At 39.3% G+C, this 19,540-nt stretch overlaps 1 protein-coding gene across 3 annotated transcripts in view; it reads left to right on the forward strand.

The window, feature by feature from the left end:
- The window catches only part of FERMT2 (fermitin family member 2), a 96,036-nt gene that overhangs the window by 24,328 nt on the left and 52,168 nt on the right, over positions 1-19,540 (forward strand). For all 3 annotated transcript variants that reach the window (XM_011999717.1, XM_011999716.1, XM_011999718.1), the window contains one exon: positions 7,961-8,194. In XM_011999717.1, coding sequence (XP_011855107.1) covers positions 7,961-8,194 — 234 coding nt within the window. The remainder of the gene's footprint in view (positions 1-7,960; positions 8,195-19,540) is intronic.

The following is a 19,540-nucleotide window of genomic DNA, read 5'->3' on the forward strand; positions in this document are numbered from 1 at the left end:
TTTTTTTTTTTTTTTTTTTTTTGGTGACTCATGGAGTGGGAGAGCACTGTGATACCAAAAGCTGTTTGGTAGACTAAGCAATATTTCTCAGCCTCTAATGATGAGAAACCCAAGCCTTCTGTTCCTTAGAATACACAGATGTTATATTTGTAAAGCAAGTGTATGACCACTTCCTGAATTTGAGGAGCATTCTGTTACAGTTGAGGGAGGATATTTTTGTTGATTCAGTCAATGTTGTAGCAGTTTGCAGTGTTAATGATAGGAGTTTGAGTGTCTGTCAGATACTGTTATGTGCACGTGATACAGTGGTGATGGCATCTGTTAAATAAGGGAGGGACACAGAAATAATTCTTTCCAGAATGCTGGCGAAGTGTTTTGAAGAATTAACATATTTTACTAAAATTTATTATAGAAGTAAGAATTTTGCTAGGTATAGTAAACTATAAGCAGTTCTTGACTTAAAAGAATTACTAAACAAGCCAAATTTATGAGTAAATCATAAAATCCCTTTTCTTTCCCAGAGAAGGAAAACAAGTGATGGCTTCATAATAGTATAACTTTTTACCCAACTCCCCACCCCCGAGCCTTTCTGCGAAAGCTTGTATTTGTGATGGGTTACTTCTGAAAGTTTAAAATCGAAATTTGAAATATAAGATTTACTGAATAAAAGTTGACCTATACCTGGAGGATAACTGAAAATCGTGACCTTGGGGAAATGGACTGTCAGAGCAAGTTTTTGAGCGTGGTCTACGCCTTGAATAGTTTTATAATGCAGATGAATGAATCTACTCCGATGATGTTTGCTAACTTCTGGCCAAGTGCCAGGCTGATAGTGTGTGTGTGTGTGTGTGTGTGTGCGCGCGCGCGCGTGTGCACATGCATTCAGTCATCTAATGTTTGAAATACCAAGCCTGCCATTCTGGACAGCAGAAATGTTTATTTAGAACATAGTCCAGAGTCTAGTTTAGAACGTGTAAGGGAGTTCATGTATGGAAAGTTTTCCAAAGCTTTAGTTTATGCAAATTCAGGGAATTTCAACGTTATTTCCTTATGGATTTTGATGTCACACAGGAAACTAAACCGCTACTTTAGTGATCCAGTAGTATGTTCATTTGCTTGCAGTTATTTATAAGTATTTGTTGATAACCATTTTCCTTTTAAAGTCATCATAATGTGTTCATGCTTCTATTCAGTCTTCAGCTAGAGGAAAACTTAAATGTGTGTTGATGTCTGAAATCTGTTCTGCACACAGTGGGTTTTTCAAGTTAGAGTTGCATAGTCTGTTATGATTTAACTGGCTACTTTAGAGATAAGCTGTGCTGTAATACACTTGATAACTAAGTGCTTTCAAGAGTTACTGCATCCGTGCTGGGTGCGGTGGCTCATGCCTGTACAGCACTTTGGGAGGCCAAGGCGGGTGGATCACTTGAGGTCAGGAATTCAAGACCAGCCTGGCCAACATAGTGAAACCCCACCTCTACTAAAAATACAAAAATTTGCTAGACTGGGTATAGTGGTACCTCTCTGTAGTCCCAGCTACTCCAGAGGCTGAGGCGGGAGAATCACTTGAACCCGGGAAGTGGAGGTTGCAGTGAGCTGAGATCACACCACTGCTCTCCAGCCTGGGCAACAGAGCAAAACTCCATCTCAAACGAAAGAAGACTTACTGCATCGAGATATACTACTTCACACACACACACACACACACACACACACCTGTACACACAATTTGTGCCATTAAGTGCTTTTTTTTTTTTTTTTTGAGACAGAGTCTTGCTGTGTTGCCCAGGCTGGAGTGCAATGGCACAACTTTGGCTCACTGCAACCTCTGCCTCCCGAGTGTGAGCCATTCTCCTGCCTCAGCCTTCCCAAGTAGCTGGAATTGCAGGTGTGCACCAACAGGCCCAGCTCATTTTTGTATTTTTAGTACAGATGGGGTTTCACCATATTGGCCAGGCTGGTCTCAAACTCCAACTTCTGACCTCAAGTAATTTTCCCACCTTGGCCTCCCAACATACTGGGATTACAGGAGTGAGCCACCGCTCCCAGCCTTTAAGTGCTTTTTGATGTGCAGTTAGCTTTTATGCTTGCCTGGGCAAATGCTTCTCAGTTGGTGTACCATCATTTTTCCCAGGATTTTCATCAGTGTATAAAATTTGTTTTTGCTACTGATGAATAGAATAGGTATGTTCTTGTGATATTCTGAGTAGAGCCAATTGTGTGACTTGATGTGGAGATACTGTTATTTTCAAAATAAGATAGGTAGTGTAATATAAAGCCAGCACCAAAGAAAGAGCTGATTTTCTGGAAGTTGGGAAAATATTGCTTTGCCTGTTCGAGAGGGCTCAGTCAGGTCTTTAGAGAGTTTTGAAGTGATATTCTGCTGAAGGGCAAATTAATGAATGATAATTAGAATTATAAATGATCTGAAATATGAAATCATTTCAGCTGCTTTTAAAATAATGCTGTAATAGCTTTCCCTTTTTAAAAACGAAGCTAAAAATGCCCCTTGGGTCTGCCATTTCCTTTTTATCTATCTACTAGCTATTATTCTGTGATTCTACCAGCTATTATTCTATTGCTATTATTCTCCTTGCTACAGTAAAATATCCAGAAAAACTTGCCTGTATTTCTTATTTGTGCTTCCTCACCTCCCATCCATTATAACTGAAATGGTTGTCATTTCCACTCTCACATTAACTTCTTGCACACACTCTTGCAAGAGTGAAGTCTTGCATACCCCCATCACCACACTTCTTCAAAATTATCAGTAATGATTTTGAAACAGATGACTCCTACTTAAAACCATTTCCTAGACCCACAGAGATTCTGATATATTTGGTTTGAGAGATGTCACCAAGATGGTGGAGTAGGAAGTACCAGCCTTCATCTGCCCATAAAAAAATGACAGACAGCTGTTCACAAACCAAAATAGCCCTAGTTTAGGGTGGGGCCAGGCATCAGTAGTTTTAAAAAGCTGCTCAGATGATTCTAATGCCAATCAGGCAGAAAACTACTGCTCTAGGGGCTTATCTCATACATAATAACACCTAAACCATGTAGTGTGACCTACAAGGCTCCTGCCTGGCTCTCTGATGCCACCTCCTACTGATCTCCGTTTCCTCTCCTCTAGCCACCTTGGTCTCCCTCAGTGATGCTGGAACTTTGTTTTGTTCATCATTGTATCTCTAGCACTAAAGTAGTGCCTTCTTGCACACAGTATATGTTCAACAGATATTTGTTGAATCCACAAATATTTTTATAACACTGTTTGATGTTCTTATTCTGTAGTAGTGATTACTCTGCAAGTAATGCTGTCTAGGTTGGTAATGTGTTGAGTCTTTAGAAATGCTACCGAAAGCCCGGTATGTGAACATAAGTCACAAGCCCCCACAGTCCAGCTTATCTGTCTTCTAACACTGTCTTCTACTTTGCTGTCAGAACACCTACTTTTCTGTTTTTATCTCTTGCCATGAGTGGTATTGATACTTCTGATTTTTTTCTGGTCTCCTATTTCTGCTTTTATTTTGTCTAATTTTTTTTCCCTATATTGTTATTCATCCACTAGTTTCTCTGGGTGAAAAAGACTAGTTTTACCAGCATTGCCAGTCAGTAAGAGAGCTTATTTTTTTCTGTGGGTAAACAGACCACTCATAGGATGCCCAGTACGTAATCTTTGGATCCTGTCCCTTTCTCTTGCTAGGTGCAGGTGGGCAGCTCCTTTGATGAGAAGCCAAGGTGGAATTGATGGGGGAGGGTCAGATTTTAAAGGGAAGAATGGGTATCAGGGGAGATACATGTTTCTGAGGCCACAGTTGGAAGCCTAATTGATGGAAAATTGACGTTTTATTACACTGTTAACCCTGCTTACAGCAGGGGCCTGCAAAGTTTTCTTTTTTTAAATATAGATAGTAGGTCTTTTGGGCTTTTGGTCTTTGTGGGCCATGCAGTCTTTGTCCCAATAACTCTAGTCTAATGTTGTAGTGCAGAAGTAGTCATAGACAGTGTGTGAACACAGTAGTGTGGCTGTGTTTCATAAAACTGTTTATGGGCATTGAAATTTCAACTTTATATAAAATTATGTAAAATACTGTTCTTTGGATTTCCCCTCTCACCACCACCACCAGTTAAAAATAGTCAGGAGCCATGTAACAATATTTCAGTCAACTACAGCAGACTGTTTATACATCTCTGGTACCATAAGATTAATAATACCTTATTTTTACTATACCTTTTCTATACTTAGCTACACAAATATTTATCACTGTGTTACAGTTGCCTATAGCATTCAGTACAGTAACATATGTACAGATTTGTATCCTAGGATCAAGAGGCTATACCATATAGCCTAGGTGTGTAGTAGGCTATACTGTCTAGGTTTGTGAATACACTCTTTAATGTTCATACAACAGTGAACTTGCCTAACATCACATTTCTCAGATCTTATCCCCCTTGTTAAGTGACTCATGACTGTACAAAAGCTGTTCTTAGCTAGTGAGCCATAAAAAGGCAGAAGGCAGGATTTGGTCCTTGGGCCATTCATAGTTTGCTACCCTCCAGCTTCACATTTATGTAGTTTTGACTTGGAAAGTCGAGTTCTTGACCAGTAGTCCTTTTCATACCTCACATTATAAAAACTCTTTATATTTTGTGGTTGTTGGCACATGACCTCTTTATTAGTATCCATATGTAAATTTTGTCCCCAAAAGCTCCTTATCACGTTGGTGTCTTTGCCTCCTATGTTTTAGCACCTACTCCTGGGCCACAATGTTTGAGCCTTTTATTATGTCTTTGCAGCTTTGCTTCTGCTCTGCTTCTACAATAAAACAGCTGGTTTTTTTTTTAATTTAATAAACATTCCTTTCAGGCTGTATACAGGTGCTATGGAGGCCCCCCTCTTTCACGCAGTTCACCTGCACTCCTGGTGGCCAGATCCCCAACATGCTGACAAGCTCTTTTCCTTAGGTGCAGGGATTGAGCTTGCTCTGCCTAAGTGCAGGACAGCCAGCCCCATGCTGGCAGCCAAGAAGTGTTAAGAGTTTTTAATGTCATGGCCACAGGAGTAACCCTTAACAAGGAAGTGGAGAGATACCTGGTCTTTCTCCTGTGGGAGAGTTCTGAGGCATGCCCTGAAGGACTGGACTCCAGGTGCTCACAGCAGTGAGGAACCTCCAGTCGGCTTTTCTCCCCGTCTCACTTTCACTGATCCCCTCAAGTGTGCTTCCTGGGATTTCCTTCCCGCAAATAAACTGCTTGCACCCAAGTTCTTAGGTCAGGGATGCCTTCTGGAGGAACCCAAATGACATGTGCTGGTGGACTCCTATTACTCTTACAGCTCTTTTCCTCCTTTCCTCCCCACTGGGAGTATATGAAGTAGCTTCCTTAGTGGTTGACATTGACACTAGATGTGGGAAAGGAAGTATTACAGGTTGAATATTCCTTATCTGAAAGCTTGAGACCAGAGTGTTTCTGATCTTGAATTTTGAAATATCTGTATTGTACTTACCAGTTGAGCATTCCTAATCCAAAAATCTGAAGTCTGAAATGTTCCAAAGTCTAAAACTTTTTTTTCCCCTCGCCCCCAGTTTCTGAGCATTTTGGATTTCAGAGTTTCAGATTAGGGAGGCTCAGCTGGTATATACCACCTGCCGGTCATTCAGTTCAGCTCAGCAGTAACTCTGCTGGGTTACCAGCGTTCTTTGCAGGTTACCTTTTTCTGCCCTTAGTTTTCTATTTCTGGAAAGAAAAGTAATATGTGACCTTGGTTGTCTTCCATGAGGTAGATCAGAATTTTCTGTTTCCAAAAGTTAGTTGGCAGATTCTGTGCTAGAAAGTAGGGTGTAGGGTACTACATACAATTAAGTATCACAATTAAGCGAGTGGTCATAAAATAGCAGTTACATGCATTTCTTTTGCCAAACTTCAAATAACATGATTGGCAGGACTTTGCGAAAACCACAGATGTTAAAATTTCAAAATGGTAATACGATCACAAGGAGCTGTAGCCGTAATTCTCCCATTAAAGTACTTACTGATTAAAATAAGTTTTTAATGTCTGGCGAATTGAAAGTCTTTTTCTACCTATGGCATGTTTCTTCCATAATGAGAACTTCAGTTGTATCAAGTAAATTTCACCATTGTAGAAGGTGTTTCGGCCATATAATCAATGTGGGAATTTGGTTTTTATTTGGGGATAGACTAGTTATGTGTGTGTGTGTGTTTCAGGTTCTAGATTAATACATACTTTTAATTGTCTTTAAGTTGATGAACTCTTTTTAAAGGTATGACTATATTAAAATGAGCTTTATCTCAGAAGCATGATGGTTTTTAATTTTTATTTGCAAAAAGTTACTTTTTTTGTTTTTCTTGAGGTAGGGTCTCACTCTGCCACCCAGGCTGGAGTACAGTGGTGCAATCACAGCTCACTGCAGCCTCGATCTACCTCCTAGGTTCAGGCAATCTTCCCACCTCAGCCACCTGAGTAGCTGGGACTACAGGCACATGCCACCATGCCCAGCTAATTTTTTCTAGAGATGGGGTTTCACCACATTGTCCAGGCTGGTCTTGAATTCCTGGGCTTAGGCAATCTGCCCACCTCAGCCTCCCAAAGTTCTGGGATTATAGGCGTGAGCCACTGTGCCCAGCATTCACATGTTTTCCCTTCCCCTGGAAGTTGTTGTTTTCCTTGAGACAGAGTCTCCCTCCCTTGCCCAGACTGGATTGTAGTGTCACATCACAACTCACTGCAACCTTGACCTTCTGGGCTCAAGTGATCCTCCTACCTCAGCATCCTAAGTAGGTGGGACTGCAGGCACATGCCACTATACCTGGCTAATTTAAAAAAATTTTTTTTGTAGAGATGGGATTTCACCATGTTGCCCTGACTGGTCTCGAACTCATGGGCTCAAGCGATCCTCCAGCCTCGGCCTCCCAAAGTTCTGGAATTACAGGCACGAGCCACCATGCTGGGCCTGTTCTTTTTGTGTGTGTTTTGTTTTGTTTTCTGAAACATCACTTTCCCTTTTGTTGGCACTTAGTAAGTTTAACATACAATTGATCCCAAAAGCCTTTACTTTGATTGCGGCTTTAAAAACCAACTTCCTATCCTAGTCAGAAGTAAATAAATAACTAGCTGAAGTTGGATTTTACTGCTGCAAGCTTATTGTTATGACCTGCCTTATCTGGGGGTAACTAAATCTTGTGTAAATTACATTCTTTTCTTTATTTGGTTTCATTTAGTTGCATAAGGCTGTTAAATAGTTGAGCAGATATTAATGTTTCCTGTTATACTTGTACCAGAACGTGCTCAGAGAAAAATGTTGGACAGTGTGACTTTAGATCCATTTTCGGGGATCTATTTGGGAGAGTGTATGTGGCCAGAATGTAGTTTTTTTATTTTTGAAGCTTTCTCTTAAGTTACAGTGTTTCTCATGAGTGTTTTCCCTGTTCCTCCTCTTCACCTAGGATATTGGTTTCTGTTCACTTTGGTTCCCCATCTTTTCACCACCCCTTATTCACCTTGACATACTTCTGCAACTACATAAACCACAGTCTGTTCAGTTTCTCATCAGAATAGTATTGTCCATTCCTCTAGGACAAGTTCCAAGCCCACCAACTCCTTGTCTTTATTAATCCTTCCTATTCTAGCCCTCAGGGTTCTGTTTGTTTTCTGAGAACAAGAGAGTACTTTCTCCGTCATCCATGTGTCCCATTTTGTACTTGACTCGAACATTCTTAGATGCCCTATATATTCTGCCTCAGCCACCTTGTGTACTGGCTTTTCAGGACAGAGCATGTTTTCTCAGCTGTTAGTGTTTCTTTTGTACCTGTCACATAACAGTAACTTAGTAGTTAATTATTTCTGTTAAATACCCAATTATCTAGTTTTCTGCTTTTAATTTCTCAAAGTAACCTTGGTGGTTTTTAAGTGATTTGTTTCTTTATTGTTTGTTTTTTATAGATGTAAAAAAGGATTGGTCTGACCATGCTCTCTGGTGGGAAAAGAAGAGAACTTGGCTTCTGAAGACACATTGGACCTTAGATAAGTATGGTATTCAGGCAGATGCTAAGCTTCAGTTCACCCCTCAGCACAAACTGCTCCGCCTGCAGCTTCCCAACATGAAGTATGTGAAGGTGAAAGTGAATTTCTCTGATAGAGTCTTCAAAGCTGTTTCTGACATCTGTAAGACTTTTAGTAAGTATTACATAAATTCTTAAAATACGAATTATGTGACGTACATATGACCAATGACTGACATAGCTTATCCCAAGGAATGGGGTGTAGGGCTGAACTGTCTATGTATACATGTATGTGTGTGAAATTTCTACTTCATTCAAGTTTTTCTATTAAGATAAATGCTGGGTGAAGGTGGAACAGGAAGAACCTAGTAGAGATTCTTTCCTTACTAGAATTATATCTGATATTTGTTATTTAATACTTTGTTTTTGTGGGGAGGGTAAGGAAACAGGCACTATTTTCAGGGGAACATACATGACTTTGCAATGTTTCCTTCACATAAGTCACTATTTGATTTTAGTGATTCAGGCAGGTTGTGTCACTTCTTCCATTGAAGGCCTGACACAGCTCCTAAGGAAATGACTATGAGTGTTGTCTTCCTTCACCAGTCTACAATTTGAACATCCCTGTAGTATTTCTATTTATGCATTCTGAAATGAGATGTGGGTTACTTTGGCTGACCCAGTTATGTCATATGACAGGAAGTATTCAACCATCTGAGAAAATGTGAACTGCTGTCACTACCACTAGTGCAGAACTCTATTGTATTTTTTCCTATTTGAGAAGTTCTTGGTTAAAGATACATTTAGGGACTTCGTATTTTAATTCCAATAAAGAACTACAGTTTTTTATTCATGTTAAATTTTAAAATTATACTAGTAATTTATAAATATATTCTGTTGTAAAAGAATCAGTGAATATAGGCATACATAGTAAGCTCCCCTTTCCCCTAAGTAATCATTCTTGACAGTTTGGTGATTTTCTATGCATTTATTTATCCATACATACCGGATTGTTTTTTAATAAATAGGAGCATTTTATGTGTATTTTTTAAACTCAGTAATGTCTTAGAGATTTTTCTATGTGTTATACATTCTTTTAAGCTGTAATTCAGAGTATAGACGTACTATTAATTTACATCCAATCACCTCTTGGCCTTTTTGGCTAAGATCAAGTATAATTTATAACCACATTTCCCTGTTAATGATCAGTTAGGTTGCTTCACTCTTAGGGCAAATGCTGTAACATTTTCAAATGTTTTAAATGTTGCCGAAAACATTTGAAAATATTTTAGTTGGGCTAGCGCCAGCGTACCCAGTCTTCCTTGCTGGTGTCAGCACCCACACCCACTGCTAGAGCCTGTGGGCAAATGCTGCTCCTGTACAATGTCTCAAGCACTGGCCTGGGGACAATATGGAGGTGCCAGGACTGCCTGCCTCTTAACCCAGAGCCCTGACTGCTGCTTATGCCTGTAGGCTTGGAGCTTGGAGGAGTCTGAATCCTCACCCATTTGTTGTGTTAGTTTGGGCTGTGGCTTCCCTTAAACTAATACCAACTTTTTTTCTGTCTTTCAAGAATCACTCATTTTTTTACCCTTTTATGTAGTTTCCTGTCTCCTAGCAACGTTACAAATGTTCATCTTCCCTCTCCTACAATTTTTAAAGATCTTTTGCTGTCATTTCAGGGGATTTGGGATATAGGAGGGGAGATACAGGTAGATTCACATTGCGTTTTTGATCTAATGCCCTTGAAATTTTTTATATGTGAAACAGGTTTATTATTATTATTATTAAAATAGAGAAAAGTACAAAGAATACCAAATTCCCGTTATCAAGAATTAATGATTGTTGATATTTTGTCATTTTGCCAAATGACAAATAGGACTTGAAGTCAAAGTAATACTGGTAAAATTCTTGAGTCTCATTCTCCTAACTTCCCTTTACAAAGCAACTACTATCATAAGTTCAATGTGTATCTAGTAAAATACACAGACGCACACACACAGACACGTATCTCTGTGTGTATATATCCATAAATGGTATGTGTTATTGCCATTACCATGTAGGTATTTTCTTACTCAGTTTTGTATGTGTGTGCAAGAATTTCTCTCGAGTATCCACCTAGAAGTAGAAGTAAAATTGCTGTGTTTTAAATATATACATAATTCATTTCAAAGTACTATCAAATTGTCTTCCAGTTGGTTATACCAGTTTATATTCCAACCAGCAATGTATGAAAACCCATTACCTCAAATCCTCACTAACCCTTGATTATGGTCTGTTTTATTGTTTTTGTTTCCAAGAGAAAAAGACAGTATTTTGTTTTAGTTTACAAAGCTAAGTATGTTTTTAAATCGTTATTGGACATCTAAGTTCCTTTTTTTAATTGTTTATGTCATTTGTCCATTTTTGAGAAATTAATAAACTTTAGTTTTTGCAGGAGTTGTAGGTTCACGGCAAAGTTGAGCAAAAGTACAGAGAGTTCCCACATACCCTCTATCCTCACACGTGCACAACCTTCCCCACTCTCAAAATCTGTACCAGAGTGGTACATTTATTATAACTGGTGCACCTACATTGACGTATCATTATCACTCAGTGACAGTAGTTTACGTTAGGGTTCGCTTCTGGTGTTGTACATGCTTTGGGCTTGGAAAAATACATACTCATATGTATCTACTATTGTAGTATTATACAGAATAGTTTGACTGTCCAAAAAATCTTCCCGTGCTCTGCCTATTCATCCCTCTCTCCTCATCGCCACCACTGATCCTTTTACCTAATTTTGCCCTTTCCGGAATATCATATGCTTGGACTCATACAGTATGTAGCCTTTTCATATTGGTTTCTTTCACTTCATAATAGGCATTTAACTTTCTTCCGTGTTTTTTTTGTGGCTCGATAGCTTATTTCTTTTTTTTTCTGCTGCTGCTGCTGCTTCTTTTTTTCTTTTTTTGAGACAGAATCTCGCTCTGTTGCCCAGGCTGGAATGCAGTGGCACGATCTTGGCTCACTGCAACCTCTGCCTCCCGTCTTCAAGCAGTTCTTCTGCCTCAGCCTCCCAAGTAGCTGGGATTATAGGTGTATGCTGGCAAGCCGGGCTAATTTTTGTATTTTTAGTAGAGATGGGATTTCACCATGTTGGCCAGGCTGGTCTCGAACTTCTGACCGCAGGCGATCCACCCACCTCCACCTCCCAAAGTGCTGGGATTACAAGCATGAACCACCACGCCAGGCCAGCTCATTTCTTTTTAGTGCTAAATAATATTCCATCTTTTGGATGTGTCACAGCTTATTTATCCCCTCACTTACCGAAGGATATCTTGGTTGCTTTGTTTTGAATAAAGCTGCTGTAAACATCTGTATGCAGGCTTTCAAGTGGACATGTGTCTGTTCATCCATTCTTCTTTTATCTTTCACCATTGATTTGTAGTTCTTTATAAATTCTAATATGTGCTGCAAATAATTTCTCCTGGTCTGTTTAATATCTTAAATCTTTGTTCATGATTAATTTTATTTACTTTTTATTTTTGTCTTTTTTGGTCATGTAGAAGTTAACGCTGGTTTGTGTTTTTGGGGTATTTTAAAAAGCTATTCCTATTTTGAATTACAGGTATCTGTATTTTCTGCTAGTACTCTTAGAGTTTCGTTTTTCACGTTTACCACTTTTATCTACTTAGAATTTACTTTTGTGTGTTTTGTGAAATAGAGATGTAGTATAGCATATTTTAGGAGAAAATGCTAGCCAACACTGTTTATTGAATTGTCTGTTATTTCTCCACATAAGCATAATGTCAGCTCTGTCATAAACCAGAATTCCATGTTGTGTGGATCTGTTTTTGTATGCTCTATTCTTTTCCATCGATCCATTTATATGTCCTTACATGGATAGTACACTGTTTGAATTTCTGTAGCTTCATAATAAATCTCTGTATCTGGTAGGGCAAGTACCCCTTCTTTGCTGTTTTTCAGAATTGCATGAGTTGATTTTGGAATTATATGTTTCTATATGAAATTTGAAATAGTTTGTTAATTTCCAGGGAAAATTCCATAGTAATTGATTGGAAATGCATGCATTAATTTTATGTAGGTCTTTCCATTCATGAATAAAATCTCCTTTTGTTGAAGTTACGTTTTTTGTCCTTAAATAACATTTTATCTAGAAAGATATTGTACTTTTTTAAAAAAGGTTTCTTCCAGGGGCTTTATACTTTTTCTAATTGGATACTGCTATTAGGAATGCTGTATATTTTTTTCTTATAATCTAATATCTGATACCTTGCTGAACTCTTTGATAAATTCTGATAATTTATTGATTCCCTTGGATTTGCTTATTTTTTACTTTTTATTTATTTTTTGTTATTTATTTATTTATTTTGAGACAGAGTCTCCCTCCATCACCCAGTCTGGAGTGCAATGGTAATATCTCGGCTCACTGCAACCTCCAGCTCCTGGGTTCTACTACTTCTTCTGCCTCAGCCTCCCAAGTAGCTGGGACTACAGTTGCGCACCACCATACTTGGCTAATTTTTATATTTTTAGTAGAGACAGGGTTTTGCCATGTTGGCCAGGCTGGTTTGGAACTTTCGACCTCAGGGGATCCGCCTGCCTCGGCCTCCCAAAGTGCTGGGGTTGCAGGCATGAGCCACCACGCCTGGCCTTCTCTTGGATTTTCTATGTAAACAATCATATCTCTTCTAAATAATAACTTTTCTCTCTTCCTTTCCCATTTTTATACATCTTATTTATCTTATGGTATTCGATTAAACCTCTAGCACAGTATTGCGTAATAGCAGTAATGATGACTATTGTTGTGTTGTTCCTGACTTAAATGGAAATGCTTTTAACATTTGACATTGAGTTTAATATTGGTTGTTGTTTGGGGGAAGATCTTTTCCTGTTTTGTTTTGTTTTGTTTTTTGCTTTTTGAGATAGTGTCTTGCTCTGTCACCCAGGCTGGAGTGCAGTGGTGTGAACACAGCTCATTGCATCCTTGACCTCCTGGGCTCAAGCAATCCTCCTGCCTCAGCCTCCCAAGTTGCTGGGACCACAGGCATGCACCACCATGCCTGGCTAATTTTCGTATTTTTTTGTAGAGACAGGGTCTTGTTATGTTACCCAGGCTGGTCTTTAACTTCTGTGCTCAAGCAGCCCACCTGCCTCTGCCTCCCAAAGCGGTAGGATTACAGGCAGGAGCCCCACCACACCTAGCCTGTTTTTTGTTTTAATTGTTAGTGCCTTTAACTCAGGAATGCATGTAACCAAATGGAGCTTAGGGAGTGACTTGACCAAGATCACACAGAGAGTGACAAGAACCCACCTAAGTGGTTCTTGTCACCTAAGTGGTTCTTGTCACTCTCTGTGACAAGAATCTAGAGCTCCTTGTACCTTACTTCATTATGCCTATCTTCACTGGCCTCATGCTGTCATCAAATCGCATAGATTTTTTCCTATAAAATGTTTTATGCGTTCATTCTTCATTCCACTCTCTGCTGTGTAGAATGAAGTTAGATGTTGAGAAGATTTTCAGGTTGTTACACTAATACTGCTCCACCTTCCTAAATATATCTGTAGTGGGTGGTTGGTCTTCCATTATTATTACTCCTCCTACTACTACTACTACTACTACTGTTTTTGGCTGCATGGCATCTGAACTTCTGGCTCTGTGTTTTGGAAATATCATACCTTATGAGTTGTGTGAGACAAAGCCCACCTCCCTCCTAGAGAAACCATAAAGTCCAGATAGTTGTTTCCCAACCCTCCTCATAGATAGAGTGCAGGCAGTTGGCCAGGTCTAGGTTACATGCACATCAGAAATGTCTCCTAGAACTTTGAGTCAGGAACTCGTGACTCAAGCCAGGATGGCAAATACCTCATTCTAGTGGCATACATGGCCGCAACATCCAGCTTCTAAGGACAGAGAAGCCATATCCAGTGAGAGCACTCATCCATGCATTGAGTATATTGACCCATTTACTCCTGGGGGATCTCATAGTGTTAGAATTTTGCATTTGCAATGTTTTAAATTTAGATTACAAAAAGATACTATATAGTAAGCATATCTACATTATCCCATTTATGTTTAAATATTCACCTAGAGATATGCTTGGAAGTGTTTCACTAGAATGTTGACAGAGGTTATCTCAGGGTGATATATCAAGTATGTGCTTTTTATCCCCAATTGTTTTCTTGTTGTTGCTGTTTTTAACAATTTAATATGTAATATTTGTATAAACAAGAAAGCTATTTTTCATTCAAGGATCAAAACCACTTTTAGCTTTTTATGTTTTTGTTTTTCTCTAGAATGTAAACTTCTAAAGTCAGAAACATGCCTTTCCATCTTTGTATTCTCAGCATAGGGCATGGCCTTAGAGAACATTAATTGAATGAATAAGAGGAAAAAATGATGGAATAAAGAAATAAGGATCAGTTAATCCTATCACTGGGATCGAATGGAAAGTAAGGATCTATGATCTGGCATGGTGGCTCACACCTATAATCCCAGCACTTTGGGAGGCCGAGGCAAGCAGATCACTTGAGGCCAGGAGTTCAAGACCAGCTTGGCCAACATGGTGAAACCCCGTCTCTACTAAAAATACAAAAAGTAGCCGGGCGTGGTGGCACGTGTGGTCCCAGCTACTTGAGAGGCCGAGGCAAGAGAATCACTTGAACCCGGGAGGTGGAGGTCGCAGTGAGCCAAGATCACGCCACTGCTCTCCAGCCTGGGCAACAAAGTAAGACTCTGTCTCAAAAGAAAAGTAGTGATCTGTTACAGGATGTTCAGGGAATTTCTGCTCCATTGGGTAGTTACATTATATTTCCTCTGAACAGTCTTAACAGCTGTTAAGGGTCTGTGCACTGTCAGTATTAATGGGTAGAAATCTACATAAGATTTTGATAAGTTATAAGACTAAAGTCTTTTCTACAGAGAAGAGAGGTTCTTAATGAGTGGTAATTTTATTTGTGGATATATTAGAGAATACTCCAAGAACTAAGGCACTTGATTATGAAATTGTCCGAAACAAAAGGGATTGTGCTTTACAGACTAGTCATGTTTACATGAAAGAGCAGATACCAAGGACACAGATTTCAGAAATCTAGGAGATACATAAAATTTAGATGATCACAGTGTTCGGTGAGAGTCCAAGTACTTGACATGTGTGAATATATAGATGTCTTCACATGCTGGCAGCACGACAGGGAAGAGGGTTATCTGATAGCAGGCTCTATGCTGCAGTCTGCTTAACATCATGAAGAATTGGGGGTGGGGTTGGGGTCAGTATCACAGAGCAGGGTTCCTAAGATGGGGTCCCCATTTGGAGGAAACCGGGAGAAAAACTAGGGCGTAAAGATCCAGTCAAATAGTTATACAGTTGAGGTTTGGCTACAGAAATAAATAAAAAAACAGCTAATTGGCCTTAGATAATAATGTAATATATATTTAATAAATGCATATTTAATACATAATTTAACACTGTTATTGCTATAAAATATTCCTTGGAAGTCTATAAAATTTTCATATGTGTGTTAGGAAAGAGGGAAGGGTAGTTGATTTGCCAAGTGATTAAATTGTGTTGGCAAATTCTGGCCTGCAGCCTGCTTTTGTGTAGCTCAGGAACTAATTATCATTAGGCTTTTACATGTTTTTAATGGTTAAGAAAAATTAAAATAATATTTTTTATGCTGTGAGAATTATAAAAATTCAAATTCCCATGTTCATAAATAAAGTTGTGTTGGAATACAGCTACATCCATTGGCTTAGGTATTGTCTGTGGTTGCTTTTGCATTACAGCAGCAGTGTTGAGTAGAGCTGCATACCCTGAAATATTTACTATCTTTATGGAAAAAGTTTGCCAACCCCCGAATTACATTATGGGAAACATTACTCTAGCGGTTTATTTTTTTTTTCACCACTGAAACTGAAACACTGAAGTGACAGTGTATACCTCTTCCCAGGAATAATTAGGGTTTCTTTCTATTAATTATTTTAGATTACTTAATTTTCAACCCGTTATTAAATATTTCCCCCAAATTAAAATGAAGTCACTAAGTAGTGGTCATTGTGACTTAATTAATTTAACTCTCTTGTGTCTACTTTTGTGGCTTTTGCTTACTTACTGTATGAGCAGTAGAATTAAAACTAAGAAAGATGAGGACATTTCCATTGCTACCAAAATACATTGTTACCTAAGATCACCAAGTAAATGTGAAGGGTGTGCCAACCACTGAAAAAGGACAGTGATGCAAGACCAACAGAACACCATTTAAAGGGAAATACCTACTTTTGCTGAACACTGACATTTCCAAGCTTTTAATTTGGTAAAAATTATCTTTTATAATTTAACTCTTGAGAAAATGCTTCTGTATAATAATTTTTTTCTTCCAAAAACGTACTTTCAGATCAGTGCTTCTGTGTAATAATTAAATGAAGTTTTTGTTGCATTTTCCTTTTCTTTTGGACAGAAAGACTGTTGGCAAAGAAAGTCTTTTTTTTAATGTCATGTATTCTGGCACGCAGGCTTCACAAATGAAGAGCCTTGTTGAGAGGAAATGAAACTTTTTCTCCCAAAATCTGACAATCGACAGAGAACTACTATAAAAGAACATATTTTGTGTTTAGAGCTTGTGACCATTCTATATTATCAATAGGACATGTCATTTGGGTCTTTCTGCATTAGATACATGCTAATTCATTCCTATTTTTTCTCTTTCTCTTCTAGCCTTGTGAAGAAGAATCTATCTGTTAGGGATAGAGAAGCACAAAATGCTAGTGGAATAGAACTCAGACTGACTGAAGCTCAAATGGGCTTTAAAATTTTTTGTAATTATTAAAGTGGTTTAGGTAAATAAGCTGTACGTAAGAACTCTGTACAAAAGGTTTGTCTTAGTGGTAACAATAAAGATTGGATTTTTGTTGTTGTTGGTTTTTTTTAGACAGAGTCTTGCTCTGTCACCCAGGCTGGAGTGCAGTGGCGCGACCTTGGCTCACTGCAAGCTCTGCCTCCCGAGTTCACACCATTCTGCTGCCTCAGCCTCCCAAGTAGCTGGGACTGCAGACTCCCACCACCATGCCCGGCTAATTTTTTGTATCTTTAATAGAGACGGGGTTTCACTGTGTTAGCCAGGATGGTTTCAATCTCCTGACCTCGTGATCCGCCCGCCTCAGCCTTGCAAAGTGTTGGGATTACAGGCGTGAGCCCCCGCACCTGGCCCTTTTTTTTTTTTTTTTGAGATGGAGTCTTTCTGTGTTGCCAGGCTGGAGTACAGTAGTGCAATCTCGGCTCACTGCAATCACTGCCTCCTGGGCTTAAGCGGTTCTCCTGCCTCAGCCTCCCAGGTAGCTAGGACTACAGGCATGTGCCACCACACCCAGCTAATTTTTGTATTTTTAGTAGAGACAGGGTTTCACCATGTTTGCCAGGATGGTCTCGATCCGTTGCCCTCACGATCTGCCCACCTTGGCCTCCCAAAGTGCTGGGATTACAGGCATGAGGGGATTTTTAAATAAAGATGGAACGAGTCACTTAAGCTGCTTTTTTGTACTGCAGCCTCCACCTCCCAGGTTCAAGCAATTCTGCCACAGCCTCCTGAGTAGCTGGGATTACAGGTGCCCACCACCACACCCTGCTAATTTTTGTGTTTTTAGCAGAGGTGGAATTTCGCCATGTTGGCCAGGCTGGTCCTGGACTCCTGACCTCAAGTGATCCACCTGCCTCAGCCTCCCGAAGTGCTGGGATTACAGGCATTAGCCATCATGCCCGGCCAGAAATCTAGATTTAACAGTGCGTTAAACTATTAAGAGCCTTCATTTTCACAGAAGAAGTTACTTGAGAAAATGAAGTGGTTGCTGGAACTGGATTCATTGTTCAGTTGTGTCTTCAAGGACAAACTCTTTCCATCCCTCAGTTCCTCACCCCTCAGCATGTCAGGTTGGCCTCATGATTGTAAGATGCTTCCTAGAGCTCCAGGCATACATGGATTGAGTAGCCCTCATCTGAAATTTGAAATGCTCCAAAATTCGAAACTTTATGACTGCCAGTGTGACATTCAACGGAAATGCTCATTGGAGCATTTTAGTCAGGTTAGGGGTGCTCAACCTATAGCTGCATTCAGGAGGTGGAGTATCCACCTCTCTCTCTTCCACACCTGTGTCCTAACAGCAAAGCAAAACATCTCGGAAGCCCCCCTCACATGCTACTGGCCCACCTTAGGTCATGTGACTGCCCTTAGCTGCAAGGGAGACTGGGAAAACATGAATATCACTTAACTTTTCCAGTTTCCTTATACTAACCGCAAGCAAGAGGGCTGAGAAATGGCAAGTCAGTTAGCCGATCAGCAGACCTGCCAAATGCCCTTTTTAGTATATAGTCAGTCGAACTGAGCAATAGAGCCAGGAGTTTAAAGAAATAAAAAATGAAATTTTTATTAAGGAGAGGACCCAAGGGACATCTTATAAGCTGTGTCCTTTAATTTTATTTATCCTTTTGATCAGTTTTGTTAAGGTATAATTTAAGGTAAAATAATCGTAATGGCAAAATTCAGTGCATTTTGACTAATGGACCACCAGCAAGATATAGGATAGTCCCCTCATGCCCCTCTGCTGGCAATCCTCTTTACCCTTCTGACCTCCGCCAACCACTTATCTGCCTTCTACCACTATAGTCTTGCCTTTTCTAAAATGTCATATAAATGGAATCCTACAGTATTTGGTCTTTTCTGTATGGCTTTTTCTACTTAGCATAATGCTTCTGACCTTCATCCATATTACTGTGTGTTATCAATGCCATTTTGTTACTGAATAGTACTTTGTTGTATGGATATACCATAATTTGTTTATCCATTCACCAGTGGAAGGGTTGGGGCTTTTAATTTTTTAAAAAGTTTCTGTGACCATTCACTTACAGGTCTTTGTGAACATAGGTATTTACTCAAGAGCAGTAAAAGCTATGAGTAGGTTTCTGGGTCATATGATAAGTGGATGTTTCACCTTGTAATAAATAGCCAAATTCTTTTCCAAAGTGACTGTACTATTTTGCATTCTGCCTGGCAGTACTTGAGAGTTTCAGTTGCTCTGTTCCTTGAAACATTTTTCAGTTTGGGTTATTCTAGCAGGTGTCAGAGCCTATCTCCTTGTGGCTTTAATTCACATTACCCTAGTGACTAATATTGTTGAGCATCTATTCATGTGCTTAGTTGCCACCCATATAATGGTGAGGTGTCTGTTTGAATCCTTCGCCTGCCTGTCTTTTAAATTAGGCTGCCATCTGATTGTATTGTAAGCATTCTTTGCATATCCCAGATATGGAAATTTTTTGGATATGTTTTGCAAGTATTTTCTCACAATCTGTGGCTTACCATTTCATTAACAGTGTTTTCTAAGAGCAAAAGTTTTCATTTTGGTGAAGACCAATTTGTGATCTCTGTTGTCCCATTTCTTTTCTGTTTCCTTCCTTTCTAGTAGATTAAGGGGTTTTTGGTGGGGTTTTTTTTGGAGGGGAGGTATTTTGATTACATTGATCTCCAC

The sequence above is a fragment of the Mandrillus leucophaeus genome, unplaced genomic scaffold, assembly GCF_000951045.1.
Source record: "Mandrillus leucophaeus isolate KB7577 unplaced genomic scaffold, Mleu.le_1.0 Scaffold60, whole genome shotgun sequence".
Classification (NCBI taxonomy): Eukaryota; Metazoa; Chordata; class Mammalia; order Primates; family Cercopithecidae; genus Mandrillus; species Mandrillus leucophaeus.